Below are 25,193 nucleotides of genomic sequence, written 5' to 3'. Positions count from 1 at the left end.
ATCCATAAAAATCAGCCCTCCAAAAACCACACGGCGCTCCTTTCCCTCTACTCCCCGCCATGTGGCCGTACAGTAGTGTACAACCACATATGGGGTGTTTCTGTAAACGGCAGAGTCAGGGCAATAAAGATACAGTCTTGTTTGGCTGTTAACCCTTGCTTTGTTAGTGGAAAAAATGGGTTAAAATTGAGAATTTGGCAAAAAAATTAAATTCTGAAATTTCATCCCAATTTGCCAATAACTCTTGTGCAACACCTGAAGGGTTAACAAAGTTTGTAAAATCTGTTTTGAATACCTTGTGGGGTGTAGTTTCTTAGATGGGGTTACTTTTATAGAGTTTGTACTCTCGGTGTGCATCAGGGGGGCTTCAAATGGGACATGGTGTAAATAAACCAGTCCAGCAAAATCTGCCTTCCAAAAACCATATGGCGCACCATTCCCTCTATGCCCTACTGTGTGCCTGTACAGTAATTTACGGCCACATATGGGGTGTTTCTGTAAATGGCAGAGTCAGGGCAATAAAGATACAGTCTTGTTTGGCTGTTAACCCTTGCTTTGTTAGTGGAAAAAATGGGTTAAAACTGAAAATTTGGCAAAAAAATGAAATTATCAAATTTCATCCCCATTTGCCAATAACTCTTGTGCAACACCTGAAGGGTTAACAAAGTTTGTAAAATCAGTTTTGAATACCTTGAGGGGAGTAGTTTCTAGAATGGGGTAATTTTTGGGTGGTTTCTATTATATAGGCCTCACAAAGTGACTTCAGACCTGAACTGGTCCCCAAAAATTGGGTTTTTGAAAATGTAAAAAAAAATTCAAGATTTGCTTTCAAATTTCTAAGCCTTGTAACATCCCCAAAATATAAAATATCATTCCCAAAATGATCCAAACATGAAGTAGACATATGGGGAATGTAAAGTAATAACTATTTTTGTAGGTATTACAGTCCTGATCAAAAGTTTAAGACCACTTGAAAAATTGCAAAAAATCATATTTAGCATGGCTGGATCTTAACAAGGTTACAAGTAGAGCTTCAACATGCAACAAGAAGAAATGAGAGTGAGATAGAACATTTTTTGAGTATTCTATTTAATGGAAACAGCGAATAAACTGAAACAGGCTGTTTTTCAGCTGATCAAAAGTTTAGGACCACATGCCTTTAAAAGGCCAAATCTGTGCAAAGATGTGGATTCATTGTCATTTTCTGTCAGGTAGTCACACGTTGTGATGGCAAAGGCAAAAAAACTCTCCCTTTTTGAACGTGGTTGAGTTGTTGAACTGCATAAGCAGGGTCACTCACAGCGCGCCATCGCTGCTGAGGTGGGACGCAGTAAGACAGTCATTTGGAATTTCTTAAATTCTTAAATGATCCTGAGGGTTATGGAACAAAAAAGTCAAGTGGAAGACCCCAAAAAATTTCATCAGCACTGAGCCGGAGGATCCAATTGGCTGTCCGTCAAGACACTGGACGATCCTCGACCCAAATTAAGGCCCTTACTGGTGCTGACTGCAGCCCCATAACTATCAGACAGCATCTGAGACTGAAGGGCTTCAAAAACAAAAAATGTCTTCAAAGACCTCGTCTCCTTGAACGCAACAGAACTGCTCGTTTGGACTTTGCAAGAGAGCACCAAACATGGGACATTCAAAGGTGGAAGAAAGTTTTATTCTCTGATGAGAAAAAATGTAACCTTGATGGTCCTGATGGTTTCCAACGTTACTGGCATGACAAGCAGATCCCACCTGAGATGTTTTCTACGCGCCACAGTGGAGTGGGCGCCATAATGGTCTGTGGTGCTTTTTCCTTCAGTGGAACAATGGAGCTTCAGGAAGTGCAGGGACGTCAAACGGCCGCTGGCTATGTCCAGATGTTGCAGAGAGCATTCCTCATGACTGAGGGCCCTCGTCTGTGTGGTAACGACTGGGTTTTTCAACAGGACAAGGCTACAGTACACAATGTCCGCAGGACAAGGGACTTCTTCCAGGAGAATAACATCACTCTTTTGGCCCATCCTGCGTGTTCCCCTGATCTAAATCCAATTGAGAACCTTTTGGGGATGGATGGCAAGGGAAGTTTACAAAAATGGACAACAGTTCCAGACAGTAGATGGCCTTCGTGCGGCCGTCTTCACCACTTGGAGAAATGTTCCCACTCACCTCATGGAAACGCTTGCATCAAGCATGCCGAAACAAATTTTTTAAGTGATAAACAATAACGGCGGAGCTACTCATTACTGAGTTCATGTTTGGAAGTTGGATTTATGTTTTGGGGGGGTTTAGGGGTGTTTTAGAGGTGTGGTCCTAAACTTTTGATCAGCTGAAAAACAGCCTGTTTCAGTTTATTTGTTGTTTTCATTAAATTGAATGCTCAAAAAATGTTTTGTCTCACTCCCATTTCTTCTTGTTGCATGTTGAAGCTCTACTTGGAACCTTGTTAAGATCCAGCCATGCTAAATATGATTTTTTGCCATTTTTCAAGTGGTCTTAAACTTTTGATCAGGACTGTACTATGTATTATAGAAGTAGAGAAATTTAAACTTGGAAATTAGCCTTTTTTTTTTACAAATTTTTGGTAAATAAATAAAAATTTATTTTTTTGACTTCATTTTACCACTGTCATGAAGTACAATATGTGACGAAACAACAATCTCAGAATGGCCTGGATAAGTCAAAGTGTTTTAAAGTTATCACCACTTAAAGTGACACTGGTCAGATTTGCAAAAAATGGCCTAGTCCTTAAGATGAACTAAGGCTGTGTCCTTAAGGAGTTAAAGGCCTTACAACATTTCCTTGGGTTTGCCAATTACTACCGTAAATTAATTAATAATTTTTCGGTAATTGCTAAACTGTTAACCAACCTGACTAAGAGAGGGGCGGATTTGGAGGATTGGTCTTCTGAGGCCTTAACTTCTTTTGAAACCCTAAAGAAGGCATTCAGTAGCGATCCCATTCTAATCCAGCCAGATCAGGAGAAACCTTTTAGTGTGGAGGTGGATGCGTCCGAGGACGGGGCAGGGATGGTCCTCTCACGAGGTCCCGCTAGCTTTACTAACCTGAGGCCTTGTGCCTTCTTTTCCCCACCGAGAGAAACTATGACATAGGGAATCGTGAATTGCTGGCCATTAAATGGGTATTTGAGGAGTGGAGGCATTTTCTGGAGGGGGCAAAACAATCTGTCACTGTCACTGATCATAAGAACCTAACGTTTCTCGAGTCTGCTAAGAGGTGGAATCTCCGTCAGGCCCCATGGGCATCGTTTTTTACTCGTTTTGATTTCTCCATCACTTTAAGGCCAGGAAGTAGAAACGTGAAGGCTGACGCATTGTCTCGGAGCTTCTGTGCGTTTCAGCCTACAGATGCACCACCTGAATCCATTCTACCAGCTAATATCTTCGTAGCAGTCTTGACCTAGGATATCATGGCTCTCATTAAGGTGGAACAACATCTGGCTCCGGCATCCACCCCAACAGATAAGTTGTTTGTTGTTCCTGTACAGTTTCGTCTCCAACTGTTGGGTGAGTTTCATGATTCTGCCTTTTATGGACATCCTGGTATTGAGGGCACTAAGGAGCTGCTTTCTAGATCATATTGGTGGTCCACTCTGTCTAGGGATGTCAAGTCCTATGTTTCGGCCTGCGAGGTTTTTGCCAGGTCTAAAACTCCTAGGACTCGCCCTGCTGGCGACCTACGACCCCTACTCATTCCCAGTAGAGCCTGGTCCCATATCTCGATGGACTTTATCACTGACCTGCCACCTGCCGTGAGACTGTGGTTTGGGTAGTGGTCGATAGGTTTAGCAAAATGGTTCATTTTATTCCCCTGTCTAAACTCCCGAATGCTAGAACCCTGGCGTCTATATTTGTGAAACAGATTGTTCGTCTACATGGTATTCTGGAGAATATTGTATCTGACAGGGGTGTGCAGTTTGTGTCTAAGTTTTGGAGTGTCTAAGTAGAGATTTGTAAAAGACACTATGAATGTGGAACGACTTGGGCAGTTCCAACCTAAACGATACCGAGTAAATCACCTCCGTGATCTTGTACGGTCCTATAAAACGAGGAGCAAATTTTCTAGAAGCTACCTTGAGCAAGAGATTTTTGGAGGATAACCACACCTTATCCCCAACCTGAAAGCTCACCCCCTTAGAACGTCTCCTATTGGCTTTGATCTTCTGAGTATTCTGAGCCTTTTCTAGGTTCGATTGAACCCAAGCCCAAACTGTGCACAGTTCAGAGGAGACCTTATCTGCCTCGGGGTTAGAGGAGGAGACGGATGACCAAGAATGAAAACGAGGATGGAAATCACGGGGAGAACAGGGAGATACCCGCAGAAGAATTAACACAGTTATTCAGATCAAATTCGGCCAACGGAAGGTACTTAACCCATAATTGCTGGTCATCAGCAACATATGACCTAAGGAATTGTTCCAAAGACTGATTGAGGTGTGCAGTCTGCCCATTAATCTCAGGGTGGTAGGCGGACGAAAAAGACAAAGAAATCTGAACTTGGTCTCATCTGTCCATAGGATGTTGTTCCAGAACTGTGAAGGCTTTTTTAGATGTCGTTTGGCAAACTTTAATCTGGCCTTCCTGTTTTTGAAGTTCACCAATTGTTTACATCTTGTGGTGAACCCTCTGTATTCACTCTTGTGAAGTCTTCTCTTGATTGTTGACTTCGACACACATACATCTACCTCCTGGAGAGTGTTCTTGATCTGGCCAACTGTTGTGAAGGGTGTTTTCTTCACCAGGGAAAGAATTCTTTGGTCCACCACAGTTGTTTTCCGTGGTCTTCCGGGTCTTTTGGTGTTGCTGAGCTCACCGGTGCATTCCTCTTTTTAAGAATGTTCCAAACAGTTGTTTTGGCAATGCCTAATGTTTTTGCTCTCTCTCTGATGGGTTTGTTTTGTTTTTTCAGCCTAATGATGGCTTGCTTCACTGATAGTGACAGCTCTTTGTATCTCATCTTGAGAGTTGCAGCGCGATCAAGTGGATGAGGTTAGGTGTTCTTTTTACCCCTAAATGGCCTTATTGTTTTGCATTCTGTCTTAAGAATGCTATTATTTTCCGATCTAACAATGTTATAACGGAAAATAATAAAATCACCCGAGCACCGAGCCCGTACCCAGACTTCAGTAAAAAACAAAAAGTCCAGGTTCGGGTCCGGGTACCGAAACTCGCAAAGTTCGGTACGAATCTGAACTTTGCAGGTCGGGTTTGCTCATCCCTAATAGCCAGGCATTCTGCCCCTATTAAGTCATAATTTTTGGACACATGTAGAATGATCCACTCTTACTTCTGACATTAAGGCCCCTTTCACATGAGCGAGTATTCCGCGCGGATGCGATGCGGGAGGTGAACGCATTGCACCCGCACTGAATACCGACCCATTCATTTCTATGGGGCTGTGCACACGAGCAGTGATTTTCACGCATCACTTTTGCGTTGCGTGAAAATCGCAGCATGCTCCTCTTTGTGCGTTTTTCACGTAACGCAGGCCCCATAGAAATGAATGGGGTTGCGTGAAAATCGCAAGCATCCGCAAGCAAGTGCGGATGCGGTGCTATTTTCACGCACGGTTGCTAGGAGACGATCGGGATGGAGACCCGATCATTATTATTTTCCCTTATAACATGGTTATAAGGGAAAATAATAGCATTCTGAATACAGAATGCAAAGTAAAATAGGGCTGGAGGGGTTAAAAAAAATATATAATAATTTAACTCACCTTAATCCACTTGCTCGCGTAGCTCGGCATCTCCTTGTGTCTCCTTTGTTGAAGGACCTATGGTGAGCATTAAATACAGTTACAGGACCTTTGATGACGTCACTCCGGTCATCACATGGTACGTCACATGATATTTTACCATGGTGATTCACCATGGTAAAAGATCATGTGACGTACCATGTGATGACCGGAGTGAAGTCATCAAAGGTCCTTTACCCAGGTCCTAAAGAAAGAATACAGAAGCAGATGCCGGCTGCGCTATCAAGTGGACTAAGGTGAGTTAAACATGTTTTTATTTTTTTTTAACCCCTCCAGCGCTATTTTACTTTGCATTCTGTATTCAGAATGCTATTATTTTCCCTTATAACCATGTTATAAGGGAAAATAATACAATCTACAGAACATTGATCCCAAGCCCGAACTTCTGTGAAGAAGTTCGGGTTTGGGTACCAAACATGCGCGATTTTTCTCACGCGCGTGCAAAACGCATTACAATGTTTTGCACTCGCGCGGAAAAATCGCGGGTGTTCCCGCAACGCACCCGCACATTTTCCCGCAACGCCCGTGTGAAAGAGGCCTTACATGTGTGTGTATAAACTGGGGCAGGGATCTGCACCCATTGAGACATAATTTTTGCATTTGGTCTCAACAAACCACTCTCTTTTCCCCATAACACTGTGTGTGTTTAAACACCATTCAAAAAGGTAAAATTTTTGAAAGCTTTCAAATACAAAAAAAAAATAACATAAGCGACAGTACAGTGTTTTTTTTTAAACATGCTATTTCTTAACACCGTCAGACATGCATTTACCCATAGTTATATGTGTCATTGCGTTCAAGAGCTTAAAGGGGGGGGATTTTTTTTTTTAAAAAGGTAATAAAAAATAAAAAAAATCTTTTCATAAAAAACCTTAGTTATAGAAGACAGGAGAGTGTTATATTATGTTTTCAGAGCAATTTGAGCAACTTTGATCTGTGTAGAATTGATTCAATTACAAATTTAAAAAAATCTAAAAATTGCCGAATCTGACACAAAATGAATTTCAAGAAATTTGCTCACGTCGCTTATCAATATACACTTTACACTCTACTCTTTCTAGGCTTAGTAGTGCAGTGGGCGTTTCTACTCAATGAATGATAGCTCTGCATGCACTGTCATATACTGTAATTAAAAGGGGTGTCAAACAAAATAATATTCAACGGTTTTCAAACCAGCACCTGGATCTGAAATCTTTTGTAATTGCATGTAATTAAAAAGTAAGCATAGCCACTGAGTTATTAAATAAAATGTATCTGTATAGCGCCACCTTCTGTTTGTTTTTTTTATTTTCTTTGTCCTGCTAACTCAGATGGCTGCACATGCTTAGTTTTATCTTTCAACTGCCCCCTGAGTTTTCATAAGGAGAACATGGATACACCCGCTGAGCTGCAGCAGAAAAGATACTCCCCTTGAGCTGTCAGTACATGTGAGGTACAGGGCTGGTTTTAGCTTTGTTAGGTTGTCATGTAATGTATGATCTCAGATTTTTATTTTTTACATTAGTCATGGGATAACTCCTTTAAGGCTGGAAATCACTGAATAAGGCCTCATGAACACGGCCGTTGTTTTGGTCTGCATCCGAGCCACAGTTTTGGCGACTCGGATGCGGACCAATTCACTTCAATGGGGCTGCAAAAGATGCAGACAGCACTCCGTGTGCTGTCCGCATCCATTGCTCAGTTCCGTGGCCCCGCAAAAAAAATATATGTCCTATTCTTTTCTCCGCTTTGTGGACAAGATGCTGTCCTTGTCGTTCCGCAAAACACACAACGGTCGTGTGCATGGAGCCTAATAGTGATGAGCGGCAGGGGCTATATTCGAATTTGCGATATTTCATGAATATTTTGTAGAATATTCATCATATATTCGTGAATTTCGCGAATTTGAGATTATTTTATCGAATGCGATAAATCGGCAATGTAAAAATCGCGTAATGCGAATTCGTAATGCGAAATACAGGCGTGGGTAACTTTGGCTACATTTTTCAAGCTGGTCTAAGTTTCCTGAGACTGGAGAAAATGGTTGGCATGGCAGAACATTAGAATAGCTTTATATGCAGATAGAGCCAAGTGCTCCAATATATTCGCGTTTGCGCTAATCAGCAGTGATTAGAATATTTTTTCGCACTACGTGCAACTTAACATTTTAGCAGGTCTGACTACAGATTACTGATTGGTGCACTAAGTATTGTTGTGAACTTGACATTGCTTCCTTCTCATTGGTCCACAAGCAAGAAGCAGAGAGGAATCATGTGTTCAGATGGAAAAAATGCAGAATATTCGATATAACGAATATATAGCACTATATTCTAAATATTCATGAATTCTCTAAGTGGCGATATTCGCAATAAAAATTTGCTATTCGAATATTCATGCTCAACACTACTGAATAAGCCCATTCACTAGATTTAGCACAGATTGAGCAGGGATTAACCACCTCCGGACCGCCTAACGCAGATTCGCGTTCCGGAGGTGGCAGCGCTGCGCAGAGTCCTGCATATACGCGTCATCTCACGAGAAGCGAGATTTCGCTCAAAGCCGGCCCGCGCATGCGCATCGCGGGCCGGCAAAAGTTAAAGGACAATTTTGTCACCAGCCTGCCAGCAACAATCATTGGCTGGCAGGCTGGTGATTTTCAAAAAAAACGAATCACAAGCCATATAACAGATCATATTAGTAAATATGATCTGTTATATGGCTTGTCTGCTCCTCTGCTGGTCCTTTTCGTCGGTTGGATCCAGCAGAGGAGCAGGCTTCACAGTGAGTAGCACCAACAACACACTTTAGCCCCAGATCACCCCCTGCACCCCAATTAACCCTTTGATCACCCCTTTGATCGCCCCTGTCAATCACTTAGTGAAAGACAAAAAGTGATCAGTGTAAACTGTCACTTTTTTTTTCCACTAGTATTGGCTGTTAGGTTTTAGGATAGTTTAGGCCCCTTGGTTAGGTAGTTAGCGATCGGTTAGCGCCCAGCCCACCGCACCGCAGTCACTGATTCGCTGATTAGCGTATCACTAATCAGCATTTGTACTTTTATAGTATCTGTAAGTGATCAAAACTGATCACGGTCAGATCTATAATAGTATTAGTGTCACTTTAGTTTGCCCTCCACCCAAAACGCAGTGTTTGCCCGATCAGGCCTGATCGGTCGCCCACACGTGCGTTTACCCACGCCCGCCCCACCGCAGTGACAAAAAATATATATTTTTTGATCACTGCACATTCACTTTACAAGCACTGCGGCGATAAAAAAATCAGTTTTGATATTTTTTATCAACCGCAGCGGCCTCCGGTACTTCGCTAGCCTCCCCTTTGTAAGACAGGCTTGCTTTTTTTCTTGGGTACAGGGCCGATCCTACACGGGGTGCAGTGGGTGCCCCGCACCCCAGCGATGTCACCCGAAAGGCGCCGAGCGCAGGGCCGGACTGGCCTGCCGGGATAGCGGGAAATTTCCCGGTGGGCCGGCAAGCCTGAGTGCCGCAAGGCCGCGGCCCTGGTGACAAGTGGGGGCGGCCGCGGCCGGCGGCAGGGCAGAGCAGGAGATGAGCGCCTCCATTGCGGAAGCACTCATCTCCATAGTCATCTGTATTGCCGTCCTCAGGACGGCAATACAGATGCCTGTGCTGCGGCAGAGGAGGGAGAGGTGTGTCCCCTCCTGTTCCTCTGATAGGCTGCCGGCTTAGTGCTGGCAGCCTATCAGAGGCCGGTGCAGGCGGCGCGATGACGTCATCGCGTCGCCTGAGCCGTATAGCGAGGGACACAGACGGAAGAGGCGGCCTGCATCGCATCGCATTGCTGGAGGTAAGTATAAGTGTATTATTTTTTTTTATTTTTTTATATAGGTACAATACTGGGCTGGCACATGATAAGGGGGGCTACTGGGCTGGCACATGATAAGGGGGGACTACTGGGCTGGCACATGATAAGGGGGGACTACTGGGCTGGCACATGATAAGGGGGGACTACTGGGCTGGCACATGATAAGGGGGGCTACTGGGCTGGCACATGATAAGGGGGGACTACTGGGCTGGCACATGATAAGGGGGGACTACTGGGCTGGCACATGATAAGGGGGGACTACTGGGCTGGCACATGATAAGGGGGGCTACTGGCACATGATATGGGGGGCTACTGGCACATGATATGGGGGCACTCTGGCTACTGGCACATGATATGGGGGCACTCTGGCTACTGGCACATGATAATGGGGGGATCTGGCTACTGGCACATGATATGGGGGGGGCTCTGGCTACTGGCACATGATAAGGGGGGGGGCTCTGGCTACTGGCACATGATATGGGGGGCTACTGGCACATGATAAGGGGGGCTACTGGCACATGATATGGGGGGCTACTGGCACATGATATGGGGGCACTCTGGCTACTGGCACATGATATGGGGGCACTCTGGCTACTGGCACATGATAATGGGGGGGATCTGGCTACTGGCACATGATATGGGGGGGGGGCTCTGGCTACTGGCACATGATAAGGGGGGGGCTCTGGCTACTGGCACATGATATGGGGGGCTACTGGCACATGATAAGGGGGGCTACTGGCACATGATATGGGGGGCTACTGGCACATGATATGGGGGCACTCTGGCTACTGGCACATGATATGGGGGCACTCTGGCTACTGGCACATGATAATGGGGGGGATCTGGCTACTGGCACATGATATGGGGGGGGGCTCTGGCTACTGGCACATGATAAGGGGGGGGCTCTGGCTACTGGCACATGATATGGGGGGCTACTGGCACATGATAAGGGGGGCTACTGGCACATGATAAGGGGGCTACTGGCACATGATAAGGGGGTCTACTGGCACATGATAAGGGGGGCTACTGGCACATAGGGGGGCTACTGGCACATAAGGGGGGCTACTGGCACATGATATGGGGGGCTCTGGCTACTGGCACATGATATGGGGGGGCTCTGGCTACTGGCACATGACATTTATTTTGACTTGTCAAAGCCGTTGACTAAGTTATTGTCAAAGCAAATTGGTGGGGCTGAAGTTGGGGGCTGAAGTTGTTGCCATAGAAACATTGTAAAGGGGAGGAGTTAGTAAGATAACCACGCCCATGTGGGGGCGCCAGAAATATTTCTGCACCCAGGCGCCTGTGACCCTAGGATCGGCCCTGCTTGGGTAGTCTCAGGGAATACCCCTAAATTTAGTAGTCCAAATGTCAAACAGGGGGTATTCTTCTGAAGAGGCCTGCAGGATTCTGACCCAGTCGGATGAGGAATGGGAACCCTCATCTGACGAATCTAGCGGGTCAGAATATGAACCTGTAGAAAGCAGTGGCTCTCTGACCCAAAGTTCGGACGAGGAGGTGGAGGTCCCTGATAGACCCAGGCGTACCCGGCCCCGTGTCGCTAGACCACAGGTTGCGCAGGATCCGCTTCAAGAGCAGCAGGGTGGGGCTGGCGCTGTCTGATCACGTGGTGAGGCATACACCAGCAGCCCAGCCCTCCCTGGACCTAGTACCAGCACTGCCGTACAACATGGTGACGTGGCGAGCACCAGAAGGGCAGTTGAAGCTGGTACGGTGGCACGTGCAGTAGTTACCCCGTCGCAGCCACCGCACAGACAGGCCCGTAGAGCCCCTAGAATCCCTGAGGTGCTGGCAAACCCTGATTGGCAGTCACCAACTTTAGCCGCACCTGTAGTTCCCCCTTTCACCGCCAGTCTGGAGTTCGGGTTGAGACGGCTCAGATCGGTTCGGCCCTGGGATTTTTTGAGCTGTTCTTGACTGCGGAGCTCTTGGACTTAGTCGTGGCAGAGACAAACCGGTATGCCACACAATTTATATCCGCCAACCCGGGAAGCTATTATGCCCAGCCTTTCCGGTGGAAACCAGTCCAAGTTTCCGAAAATAAAAATTTTCTGGGCCTTCTCCTCAACATGGGTCTAACTAAAAAGCATGAATTGCGGTCATATTGGTCCACGAACCCGATTCATCACATGCCCATGTTCTCTGCTGCTATGTCCAGGGCACGATTTGAGGCCATCCTCAGTTTCCTGCATTTTAGCGACAACACCACCTCCCGTCCCAGAGGCCACCCAGCTTTTGACCGGCTGCACAAAATTCGGCCCCTCATAGACCACTTCAACCAGAAATTTGCAGATTTGTATACCCCCGAGCAAAACATCTGCGTAGACGAGTCTCTAATACATTTTACCGGGCGCCTTGGCTTCAAACAATACATCCCAAGCAAGCGTGCCCGGTATGGGGTCAAATTGTATAAGCTCTGTGAAAGGGCCACAGGCTATACCCACAAATTTCGGATCTATGAGGGAAAAGATCAGACCCTGGAGCCGGTCGGTTGCCCTGACTACCTGGGGAGCAGTGGGAAGACAGTCTGGGACTTGGTGTCACCCTTATTTGGCAAGGGGTACCATCTTTATGTGGACAATTTCTACACAAGTGTGGCCCTCTTTAGGCATTTGTTTCTAGAACATATTTGTGCCTGTGGCACCGCGCGAACTAGTCGCATGGGCTTCCCCCAACGGCTCGTTACCACCCGTCTTGCAAGAGGGGAGAGGGCTGCCTTGTGTAACGAAGAACTGCTCACGGTGAAATGGAGAGACAAGCGTGACGTTTACATGCTCTCCTCTATTCACGCAGACACGACAATACAAATTGAGCGAGCAACCCGTGTCATTGAAAAGCCACTCTCAGTCCACGACTTTAATGCGCTCATGGGAGGGGTGGACTTCAATGAACAGATGTTGTCTCCGTATTTAGTTTCCCGACGCACCAGACGCTGGTATAAGAAGGTGTCTGTATATTTAATTCAATTTGCTCTGTACAATAGTTTTGTTCTCTACAGTAAGGCTGGGAGAACAGGATCCTTCCTCAAACTCCAGGAAGAGATCATCGAGAACCTCCTGTATCCAGAAGGTTCCGTGGCCCCATCCACCAGTGTAGTTAGCCGTCTACACGAGCGACATTTCCCCAGTGTCGTTCCTGGTACCTCAACCCAACCGTCACCCCGAAAAAGATGTCGTGTCTGTAGCAGGAGTGGAATAAGGCGTGACACCCGCTATTTCTGTCCTGACTGTCCTGACCACCCTGCCCTATGCTTTGGAGAGTGTTTCCGGAAGTACCACACCCAAGTACACTTAGAAACATAGAAACATAGAAACATAGAATGTGTCGGCAGATAAGAACCATTTGGCCCATCTAGTCTGCCCAATATATCTGAATACTATGGATAGCCCCTGGCCCTATCTTATATGAAGGATAGCCATATGCCTATCCCATGCACGCTTAAACCCCTTCACTGTATTTGCAGCTACCACTTCTGCAGGAAGGCTATTCCATGCATCCACTACTCTCTCAGTAAAGTAATACTTCCTTATATTACTTTTAAACCTTTGCCCCTCTAATTTAAAACTGTGTCCTCTTGTGGTAGTTTTTCTTCTTTTAAATATGCTCTCCTCCTTTACCGAGTTGATTCCCTTTATGTATTTAAAAGTTTCTATCATATCCCCTCTGTCTCTTCTTTCTTCCAAGCTATACATGTTAAGGTCCTTTAACCTTTCCTGGTAAGTTTTATCCTGCAATCCATGTACTAGTTTAGTAGCTCTTCTCTGAACTCTCTCTAGAGTATCTATATCCTTCTGGAGATATGGCCTCCAGTACTGCGCACAATACTCCAAGTGAGGTCTCACCAGTGTTCTGTACAGCGGCATAAGCACTTCACTCTTTCTACTGCTTATACCTCTCCCTATACATCCAAGCATTCTGCTGGCATTTCGTGCTGCCCTATTACATTGTCTTCCCACCTTTAAGTCTTCTGAAATAATTACTCCTAAATCCCTTTCCTCAGATACTGAGGTCAGGACTGTGTCAAATATTCTATAGCATAGGGATTGCATCTCACAGGACAGGCACACAGGGCTATTAGGGCCCTTTTACTCATAGCTGCTGCAAACCTCTCCTTTCACCTGGGATAAAGTGCATAACGTACTTCGCCACATCTTTGGGCGATTTGCGCTTTGCACATTGTCCCATGGGGAAGGAGAGGTTTGTTCTATAAAGGTAAAAAAAACTAAACAAAAAAAAAATTACCGGTAAGTAAAAAAGTTAACGTTCAGTTAAAAAAAGTTAAAAAAAGTTTATATGTTCTGTTCAAAAGTTAATAAATTTATTGCGTTGCGGCCTGGTTTTTTCTTTTGTTTTTTTTACCTTCCAGGTAGACCAACCGATCGACTAGCTGCAGCACTGATGTGCATTCTGACAGAAGAATTGCGCTGCTGTCAGATTACACGCAAGTCGGTGTATGCGGCGCTGCAAGACGAGATTTCTCCTCTGCAGTAAAAGATACGTTTGCCGAGGCATATGAGCTGAGGAGGTGGCGGTGTTCATATACTTTGGCAAACACTTTGTATATAAAAAAAAATAAAAAATCCCGGCAATGATTTATTCATTCACATCAATCGATGTGAATGGAGAAATCTGGTTTGCCAGGGCATACGAGCTAAGTGGGTATGGATGTTGGGCGGAGCTCCTATGTCCTGGCAGACGCCTTTCCCCTCCATTTTTTTTTTTTGGCAGACATTTTTTCATCCACATTGATCGATGCGAATGAAGAAATCTGTGCCGGAAAAAAAAAATCTCATTACCCGTATGCTCAATATAAGGAGAATAGCAGAAACTCCTAATGCTGGGCATACATGTAATGATTGCGGAGACCCTCAAATGCCAGGGCAGTACAAACACCCCACAAATGACCCCATTTTGGAAAGAAGACACCCCAAGGTATTTGCTGAGGGGCATATTGAGTGCATGAAAGATTGAAATTTTTGTCCCAAGTTAGCGGAAAGGGAGACTTTGTGCGAAAAAAATAAATAAATCAATTTCCGCTAACTTGTGCCAAAAAACAAAAATTCTAGGAACTCGCCATGCCCCTCATTGAATACCTTGGGGTGTCTTCTTTCCAAAATGGGGTCACATGTGGGGTATTTATACTGCCCTAGCATTTTAGGGGCCCCAAAGCGTGAGAAGAAGTCTGGTATCCAAATGTCTAAAAATGCCCTCCTAAAAGGAATATGGGCCCCTTTGCGCATCTAGGCTGCAAAAAAGTGTCACACATGTGGTATCGCCGTACTCAGGAGAAGTTGCTGAATGTGTTTTGGGGTGTCATTTTACATATACCCATGCTGGGTGAGATAAAAATATTGGTCAAATGCCAACTTTGTATAAAAAAATGGGAAAAGTGGTCTTTTGCCAAGATATTTCTCTCACCCAGCATGGGTATATGTAAAATGACACCCCAAAACACATTCCCCAACTTCTCCTGAGTAAGGAGATACCACATGTGTGACACTTTTTTGCAGCCTAGGTGGGCAAAGGGGCCCACATTCCAAAGAGCACCTTTCGGATTTCACCGGCCATTTTTTACAGAATTTGATTTCAAACTCCTTACCACACATTTGGGCCCCTAGAATGCCAGGGCAGTATAACTACCCCACAAGTGACCCCATTTTGGAAAGAAGACTCCCCAAGGTATTCGCTGATGGTTCATAGAACTTTTTATTTTTTTGTCACAAGTTAGTGGAATGTGAGACTTTGTAAGAAAAAAATAAAATAAAAATAAATTCATCATTTTCCGCTAACTTGTGACAAAAAATAAAAAGTTCTATGAACTCACTATGCCCATCAGCGAATACCTTAGGGTGTCTAGTTTCCAAAATGGGGTAATTTGTGGGGTGTTTGTACTGTCTGGGCATTGTAGAACCTCAGGAAACATGACAGGTGCTCAGAAAGTCAGAGCTGCTTCAAAAAGTGGAAATTCAGATTTTTGTACCATAGTTTGTGAACGCTATAACTTTTACCCAAACCATTTTTTTTAACCCAAACATTTTTTTTTTTCAAAGACATGTAGAACAATAAATTTAGAGCAAAATTTATATATGGATGTCATTTTTTTTGCAAAATTTTACAACTGAAAGTGAAAAATGTCATTTTTTTGCAAAAAAATCGTTAAATTTCGATTAATAACAAAAAAAGTTAAAATGTCAGCAGCAATGAAATACCACCAAATGAAAGCTCTATTAGTGAGAAGAAAAGGAGGTAAAATTCATTTGGGTGGTAAGTTGCATGACCGAGCAATAAACGGTGAAAGTAGGGTAGGTCAGAAGTGTAAAAAGTGGCCTGGTCTTTAAGGGTGTTTAAGCTATAGGGGCTGAGGTGGTTAAAGTGATTAAAATACAAATTATACTGGAGCTTTTACTACAAATTGACACATCAAATTTCTCATGTACTTCTGCTTTATCATATGATGTCTGCAGATTAGACATCATGTTCAATGTGCTTGTGACAATATTGATATACATAGTAACATAGTATATAAGGCCGAAAAAAGACATTTGTCCATCCAGTTCGGCCTGCAAGTTGATCCAGAGGAAGGCAAAAAAAAACTGTGGTACAAGCCAATTTTCCCCACTTAAGGGGAAAAAATTCCTTCCTGACTCCAATCAGGCAATCAGAATAACTCCCTGGATTAACAACACCTCTCTAGTAGCTATAGCCTATTACACTCCAGAAATTCATCCAAGCCCCTCTTGAATTTTTTTATTGTACTCATCATCACCACCTCCTCAGGCAGAGAGTTCCATAGTCTCACTGCTCTAACCGTAAAGAATCCTTTTCTATGTTTGTGTACAAACCTTCTTTCCTTCAGAGGCAGAGGGCGTCCCCTCGTCACAGTCACCATCCTTGGGATAAATAGATGATGGGAGAGATCTCTGTACTGACCCCTGATATATTTATACATAGTAATTAGATCTCCCCTTAGTCGTCTCCCCTTAGTGAATAACCCTAATGTTAATAATCTTTCAGGGTACTGTAGTTGCCCCATTCCAGTTATTACTTTAGTTGCCCTCCTCTGAACCCTCTCCAGCTCTGCTGTGTCTGCCTTGTTCATAGGAGCAGTACTACATGTGTGGTCTGACTAGTGATTTGTAAAGTGGTAGGATTATGTTCTCATCATGGGCATCTATGCCCCTTTTGATGCAACCCATTATCTTATTGGCCTTGGCATCAGCTGCCTGACACTGGTTTTTACTGTTTGTTTGCTGTTTATTAAAACTAGGTCCTTTTCCATGTCAGTGTTACCCAGTGTTTTACCATTTAGTATGTACGGGTGATTTGCATTATTCCTTCCCATGTGCATAACCTTACATTTGTCAGTGTTAAACCTCATCTGCCACTTCTCTGCCCAAGCCTCCAATCTATCCAGATCCATCTGTAGCTATATAGTGTCCTCTTCAGTGTTAATTACTTCACACAGTTTAGTGTCATCTGCAAAAATTTATATTTTACTGTGCAAGCCTTCTACAAGATCATTAATAAATATATTTACCCCTGAGGTATTCCGCTAGTGACAGTGACCCAATCTGAGTGTGTACCATTAATAACCACCCTCTGTTTTCTATCATTAAGCCAGTTACTTACCCACATACAGACGTTTTCTCCTAGTCCGAGCATTCTCATTTTATATCCTAACCTTTTGTGGTACAGTGTCAAATGCTTTGGAGAAGTCCAGATATACGACATCCATTGATTCGCCGCTGTCAAGTCTAAAACTTACCTCCTCATAGAAACTGATTAAATTAGTTTGACATGACCGATCCCTCATGAAGCCATGCTGATATGATGTTATTTGCTTGTTTTCATTGAGATCCTCCAAGATAGCATCTCTTAGAAAACCTTCAAACAGTTTACCCACAACAGATGTCAAACTTACCGGTCTATAGTTTCCGGGGTCTGTTTTTGCACCCTTTTTGAATATTGGCATTACATTTGCTATGCGCCAATCCTGTGGAACACTCCCTGTCAGTATAGAATCTGTAAATATCAGAAATAAGGATCTGGCTATGACATTACTTAATTCTCTTAGTATACGTGGGTGTATGCCATCTGGCCCTGGCGATTTGTCTATTTTTATCTTTTTAAGTCACTGTTGTACTTCCAACTGGATCAGACAGGGCACTTCTAATGGGGAATTTACTTTTACATTCTGCATTTCATCTGACATCTATTTTCCTTAGTGAATACAGTAGAGAAAAAAATATTTAATAGCTTTGCTTTCTCCTCGTCGCTCTCTGCAACTTCCCCTCATTGCTCTGTAGAGGGCCGACACCTTCAGATTTATACTTTTTACTATTTATATAATTGAAGAATATTTTAGGGTTAGTTTTGCTCTCTTTGGCAAATAATCTCTCGGTCTCTAGTTTGGCGGCTTTTATTTGTTTTTTACATATTTTATTTTTTCCTAGTTTTTCAGTGCTTCCTCGCTACCCTCCTGTTTTAGCGATTTAAATGCTTTATTTTTGTCATTTATTGCCTTCTTTACAGTTCTATTTATCCACATTGGTTTCTTCTTGTTCCTTAACCTTTTATTCCCATAAGGTATGTACCTCTAACAATTAGATTTTAGGATGCTTTTAAAAATATCCCATTTTGTGGCTGTATTTTTATCTTTGAGGACTTTGTCCCAGTTAGTTAGGCCTATGGCCTCTCTTAGTTGGCTAAAGTTTGCTTTTTTGAAGTTTGGTATTTTTGTTTCTCCCTGTAGAAATGCTTGTTTGAAGGATAATTGGAAGGTTATTAATTTATGGTCACGATTTGCCAGGTGTCCCCAAACCTGCACATCTGTTGCTCTGTCAGGTCTATTGGTTAATCCTAAGTCCAGTATGGCCGTCTCTAGTCGGGTCCTGAACCAGTTGGGAAAGGTAATTGTCTTTGGTTATTGCCAAGAACCTGTTTCCTTTATAAGATGTACAGCTTTCAGGTTCCCAGTCTATATCTGGGTAGTTGAAGTCCCCCATAATAACCACCTCATTATGATTTGCCGCCTTGTCTATCTTGTTTAGTAGTAGATTTTCTGTGGACTTAAATTTGTCATTTATTATTATTTTTGCCTCCATGTATTTCTACCCACAGTGACTCCACATGTTCATGTCCCTCACTTATATCTTCTCGGACTGTGGGCTTTAGACGGGACTTTACATAAAGGCAGACCCCTCCCTCTCTCCAGTTTTGACGATCCTTTCTATACAGACTGTAACCTTGTACATTAACTGCCCAGTCATAGCTATCATCCAGCCATGTCTCCGTTATTCCCACAAGTTTAAATAAAATTATGTAGCTAAAATGGTTTTCTAGTGGACTTTGTCTAATTTTCCCATATCTATAGCTGATACATAACTTGCATAAAAACTCCACACATTGGTTGCTACTCCATGTTACAATAGCTATACTCTGGCACTCAAAAATTGAAGTTTGCTGTGATTTTTATTTGCAATTCAATATCATACAAATGATATTCCAGTCAAACATAGACTTTTAACAAACTTGAATTGCTGTGAAAGCACTGTGAATACAGCTCTGGGTAATACAGTTGCCGTTGCTTTTGAGAAGGTGTAATCTACTAGTGGTAGCAGCTTCAATAGCCTACACTGCATTCAGTGTCTTCACAGCAATTCAAGTTTGTTAAGGGTCCATTCACACGTCCGTGAATGTGTCCGCACCCGTTCCGCAATTCTGTGGAACAGGTGCAGACCCATTTATTCTCTATGGGGAAGGAATGGGGTTCCGGCCGGGTGTATTGCGGATCCGCAACACACTACGGACTTCTGAATGGACCCTAAAGGTCTTATGTGATGAGAATATCACTTGTGTGATATTGAATTGCAAATAAAGATCACATTGGAATTCACATTTTAAGCACCGTCTCCTTTTTGTCTATGGCTGGTACAAGTAATATGACTGCAAGGTACAAGAAATGTGATGTGCGCAATAATTCATACCAAAAAATAAACAAAGAAACAAACAAGTCTGTGCATGTTAACCATGCATGCAGATAATTTTCTTAAAGTACAATGTTCCTCATTCCCTTTGGTTTGTAGGAATTGTCTATCTCTTCTAGTAGATATTATATAATTTAAATTAACTTACCAGAAGTCCTGGCTAGTGAAATAGCTAGAAAATCTATGATTTCTCCTTCAGGCATCTTTTCTGATTAGTTGTAGAAATCCCAAAGTAGGAATACAAACAGAATTTATATTTTCTGCTTAGTTTATTTCCAGTTGCAGTTTCTCTCACGTTTTAATTAGCTGTCTTAATCTTCTTTAGTTGTTCTGACATGCTTTGCAACAGGCAAAACCAGTCTAAGCCATCAAACTGTAAAACTGCTTGCTTGCTTGCTTAAGAGTTGGCTATTAAGAGAAGGCTATCATAAACCCGCCCCAAAGTTTCTGCATAAATTCTCGTATTCTACTTGGTAATTACATGACATTTTTTACTTCTCAGAAACACCTATACCTGCAGATACACTGTACTCCTACAAACAGCTTGGCTTTTAGCCAACAGTTCAAAATCCATGACCTCTATCAGATATTTTTTCAGTAAATCATCCTGGTCATGGAAATAAGATGATTTACAGGTTATAGACTACCGGTAATTTGACATGGAAAAATATATTTTTACAGGATAGGGGTTTCCCATATTATTGTGTCTAGTATTCCGCTGCCTTCCCCCTGAAAATTGCCTTGTGTGTACTTTCTACCCAATCTACAACCTAAGTGAACTTCCCTCTTGGATACTATTCTCCCCTCCATATACATCTTCCTGTTACAGCCTTTATTGTCAGGAACAGACTGGACCACTGGGGGGCAGGTAGGCCCATGAACCCCCCTGCTCTCACCCTGAATGGTACAGCATGCATACTCAACTCAAAATGTATTGATGCAATGGGGCCTGTCTTCCTGAGTTTTCCCTTTCCATGCCATCTATTAGAGGGACTACAACTCCCAGCAGCCCCTGACAGCTGCAGATCTTCAGGACTTGCTGCGACTTGTAGTTTTACTTATAGCTGTGAAGTCACAAATTCCATTCCCTTTATTCGCATTCTGTTCTGTGATGTAACAGTCCTTTAAGAATTGTGGTGATTTCCTGCATACTGCCATGTTGCAGTGATGGTGTTGGGGAAAGGAGCATGACCTGAAAAATGAAGTATACTTGGAAAAACTATAAAATATCTTAAAAACAAGAGTGGATTTACTATTTTCCTTTGTACCTCCTTAAAAAATGAATGAAGGTTAAACAGTTATTGTTAAAGTGCCATAAAAAAGCCCTCATATGGCTACTAATACCACCCATGAGACACTGATCTATCAGTATAGTGGAGGTCCTCTGACCAATGTTAGCCAGGTCTCAGTATCAGTACTTTTTTGCACATGTCAATGAAGTTGTGGCCATGCTTGTGTGCAGCCTCTGCATTAAAAGGTGTTCTCATCTCAGTCAGTGATGGTACTGTATATGCTCATATATGCCATCAATGTCAAATAGGTGTGGGTCCCATCTCCTGAAAGGGGGTCCCTGAAGTGAAGGAGGGTACAATGTGACATGCTTTCATTTACTGCTATGGGAGCTCAGAAAATAGCTGATCACATGCATGTATGTGCAGCGAGCCCCCGAGGAGCCGATGCAGAGCATGGGAGTGGAAGTGGTCCTGATAAGATGTCGTGTCATGCTGTACTCTCTCAGGCCGTTGCTCCCTGGGCATTAGTGCAGTGGAAAGGTGGTATAAAGAATCAGGCCAGAAGTAAAAAAATTAAAGTCTCTCTTTACTTAGTGCAAAAAATTGATTGTAGTACATCCAACAGTAGTTGTGTTCAGTGCAATTTCTCTCCCCAGATGATGAGGCATGGGGGATGAGATCTAGGTGATAGGTGCCTGAGCCGTAGTCCTCACCTGCACCAGGGCGTGTAAATCTGTGGCTTGCTAGTCACTCTGCTGACTGTAAATGCTGTAGCTTTCAGGTATCTGTTGATATTTATTCTTGCAGTTTCTCTGGAGTAGTGATCTCACAGACGAGCTGGATCTAGAACTGCCATCTATATAGCCACAGTTTTTTTTCAGTAGCGATTTCAAACAGTGTCAGAAAAGGACATTAAATGGGGTTAAGGCTGCATTCAGATGACAATGTAACAGCTGTGTCTGTTTTGCAAACTGCGGATCCACAAAACACGGGCACCGGCCGTGTGCATCCTGCACATGTGCTTCCGGGTCCATGCCTCCACACCGCAAAAGATAGGATATGTCCTATCTTTGGCCGCATCTTGCAGATTGCGAACCCATTGAAGTCAATAGGTCTGCACCGTGCATGATGAAGGGTGCACACGGCTGGTTTTATGGATCCGCAGTTTGCATTTCTGTTTGCATGTCACTTTGCATGAACGAGACCTAAGACATTCTACAGTCATCATTGTCCCCAATATATTCCCTCTCCTATCCTGATCTCACTGCTAAACACTGCAGTTATCCCTCAGAAGCACCCTGGATGCAGGGTTACCAACTGTCCTGAAATTTCTGGACAGTCCGTAAAAATAAGTGAGTTTTTTCTTGTGTCCATGAAAAAACCCCAGATGTGTCCGTGATTTTTTTGAGGCTGGTGGTATTTGACTCAATTATTTTGTTGGTAATTATCATTATTTTACAGCTCAAAGTAAATGCTAGTATTTTGAGCTATAGACATGTATCTATACTAATAAAAGCCCTGCGTACGTGCTCAGGGCTGTTGTCCGTGCATGTGTGCCGATTAGTGAAGTGCACATGCGCGGCGCACAAACCAATCAGCACACACCCCCCGCCGCACAGACCTGTCACTTACAGGAGCAGGAGCGCCGGCCGGCCACAGACAGCGCATGTAAGTATAAGCTAAGTAACCATGGCAGCCAGGACTGCAGTAGCGTCCTGGCTGCCATGGTAACCGATCAGAGCCCCAGCGATTAAACTGGGACTCCAAACGGAAATGCCGCTCCGCTGAAACAATGATGGGGGGGAGGGGGGTTGTTAGCCTGTGGCCACTGCCTCCAATGCTTTTAATACTGGGGAGGGAGGGAGGGGGGGGGCGCACTGGCCACCAATGCTTTTAATACTGGGGAGGGAGGGGGGGCCGCACTGGCCACCAATGCTTTTAATACGCACCCGATCAGGGGGCTGAGATCTGCACAATTAACCCCTCAGGCACGGCACCTGAGGGGTTTATTGTGCGGATCACAGCCCCCTGTAAGAGATCGGGTGCTGCCAAGCAGCAGGGGGCAGTTATGTACACAGTTCTTAGTATATTCTAACTTGAAGCGTCCCCATCACCATGGGAACGCCTCTATGTTAGAATATACTGTTGGATCTGAGTTTTCACGCTCTAACTCAAATCCGATGGTATATTCTAACATAGAGGCGTTCCCATGGTGATGGGGACGCTTCAAGGTAAAATATACCATCGGATTGGAGAAAACTCTGATCCGATGGTATATTAATAGGGACTCCTGACTTTACATTGAAAGTCAATGGGGGACGGATCCGTTTAAAATTGCACCAATATTGTGTCAATGTAAACGGATCCGTCCCCATTGACTTACATTGTAAGTCAGGACGGATCCGTTCTGCTCCGCACCACCAGGCGGACACCAAAATGCTGCAAGCAGCGTTTTGGTGTCCGCCTCCAGAGCGGAATGGAGGCGGAACGGAGCCAAACTGATGCATTCTGAATGGATCCGCATCCATTCAGAATGCATTGGGGCTAAACTGGAGTCTTGAAACGGATCTCACAGGCGGACCCTGAAACGCCAGTGTGAAAGTAGCCTTAGTAAAGTGTGTATGCGCGGCGCACAAACCAATCAGCACACACTCCACACACAGCAGGGACCGCCCAAAGCACCGCGCCGCCGGCCAATAAAAACACGGCGCATCACATGTAGCCCGGACAGCCCACAGCAGCGCGGCCGTCCAATCAAAGTTGCCGCCCGGACCGCCCACAATTGCGCCAGCCAATAAACACACGGTGCACCACGCGCTGTACGGACCGCCCACAGCATGGAGCCGTCCAATCACACCATCCCCACAACTGCGCCGCTGGCCAATAACCGCCTCTTATGGTGTGTGGTGTCAGTTGGAGCAGAGTGCATAAGAAGCAGAGTGCATAAGAAGCGCCGCCATTACATGCACAGTGACAGATATTGCTCTCGGATACACACTGCAGCTGCTGCCAGCAGTATTAGCCAGCACCACCAATCAGTGCCAGCAACAATTGCCAGCCATCAATCATTGCCACCAGTCACAGTAACAGCAGTCAGTGCCAGACCTATCAGCTACCAGTCACAGTGCCAGTGGTCTGAGCACCACCAGTTAGTGCCAGCTCTATCAGCCACCAGTCACAGTGCCCGCCGTCTCAGCACCACCAGTCAGTGCGAGCTGTATCAGCCACCAGTCACAGTGCCAGTGGTCTCAGCACCACCATGGTAGTATACCAAAATAGGGTGACTGGTGGGTGGAGGACCCTCCAGGTCTCGCCTGTTTCTGAATAAAACCCTTTAGGGCGCCAGTAGTGGTTGAATGATAACGGTGGTTTTGGCTAGTTGAGTGTGTAGTAGGTTTTTGCATCAGCGTTATAATTGAAAACAGGGGAGTGAAGGTAAAGGGATGTGTGTAGAGATATTAATGTGTAGGATAAGAGTGTATATATATATACACACACATATGTTAAAAATCAGAATATAAGATCAAATGATTGTGTACATATATAAATTCTGCTGATAGGATAAAAAGGATAAAAATTGTACACATAGGTGGGATCACTGCATACCGTCTCGAGTGCCTGAGAGGCCGTATTCTGCAGTGTCGTACACAGTGTAGTGTGGTACAGTTTAGGCGAATCAAATAGGTAAAAACAATAATTGTTTAAAAGGATACCAATAAATATATAAAAACAATAATTGTTTAAAAGGATACCAATAAATCATTAATATTAACTATATCATTTATCATTGCCATTCTTTCCTTTTAAATTGGTATCCATTTATTGGTATCCTTTTAAACAATTATTGTTTTTACCTATTTGATTCGCCTAAACTGTACCACACTACACTGTGTACGACACTGCAGAATACGGCCTCTCAGGCACTCGACACAATCATTTGATCTTATATGGAGATTTTTAACATATGTGTGTATATATATATACACTTTTATCCTACACATTAATATCTCTACACACATCCCTTTACCTTCACTCCCCTGTTTTCAATTATAACGCTGATGCAAAAACCTACTACACACTCAACTAGCCAAAATCACCGTTATCATTCAACCACTACTGGCGCCTTAAAGGGTTTTATTCAGAAATAGGCGAGACCTGGAGGGTCCTCCACCCACCAGTCACCCTATTTTGGCATACTACCATATTCTAAACAGGCAGACACTCTTGTCGACCTGACTAAACCCGGAGCAGCCTCTAGTACCTAGCACCCAACCCTCTTTTCCACCCCACTCCTATAAACCCGTTGCGCCTCAAGTGCTTCAGATCTAGTGGAATCCCCTCCAATAGATCTGTCTGACCCTCATAC

The 25,193-nt window shown here is 44.0% G+C and overlaps 1 protein-coding gene across 3 annotated transcripts in view; it reads right to left on the bottom strand.

The window, feature by feature from the left end:
- LOC120977724 overlaps positions 1–20,010 on the bottom strand; it is a 660,911-nt gene extending 640,901 nt beyond the window's left edge. Inside the window, exon 1 of one of the 3 annotated variants that reach the window (XM_040405799.1) lies at positions 19,744–20,010. In XM_040405799.1, the coding sequence (XP_040261733.1) occupies positions 19,744–19,798 (55 nt within the window). In that variant the 5' untranslated portion in view covers positions 19,799–20,010. The remainder of the gene's footprint in view (positions 1–19,743) is intronic. The other 2 variants (XM_040405798.1, XM_040405797.1) reach the window with 2 other exon arrangements.
- Between the last annotated feature and the right edge of the window lie 5,183 nt (positions 20,011–25,193).

This window comes from Bufo bufo, chromosome 8 (genome assembly GCF_905171765.1).
Source record: "Bufo bufo chromosome 8, aBufBuf1.1, whole genome shotgun sequence".
Lineage (NCBI taxonomy): Eukaryota > Metazoa > Chordata > Amphibia > Anura > Bufonidae > Bufo > Bufo bufo.
Note: the sequence above shows the minus strand (reverse complement) of the source record. Positions and strands in the feature narration are given on the sequence as shown.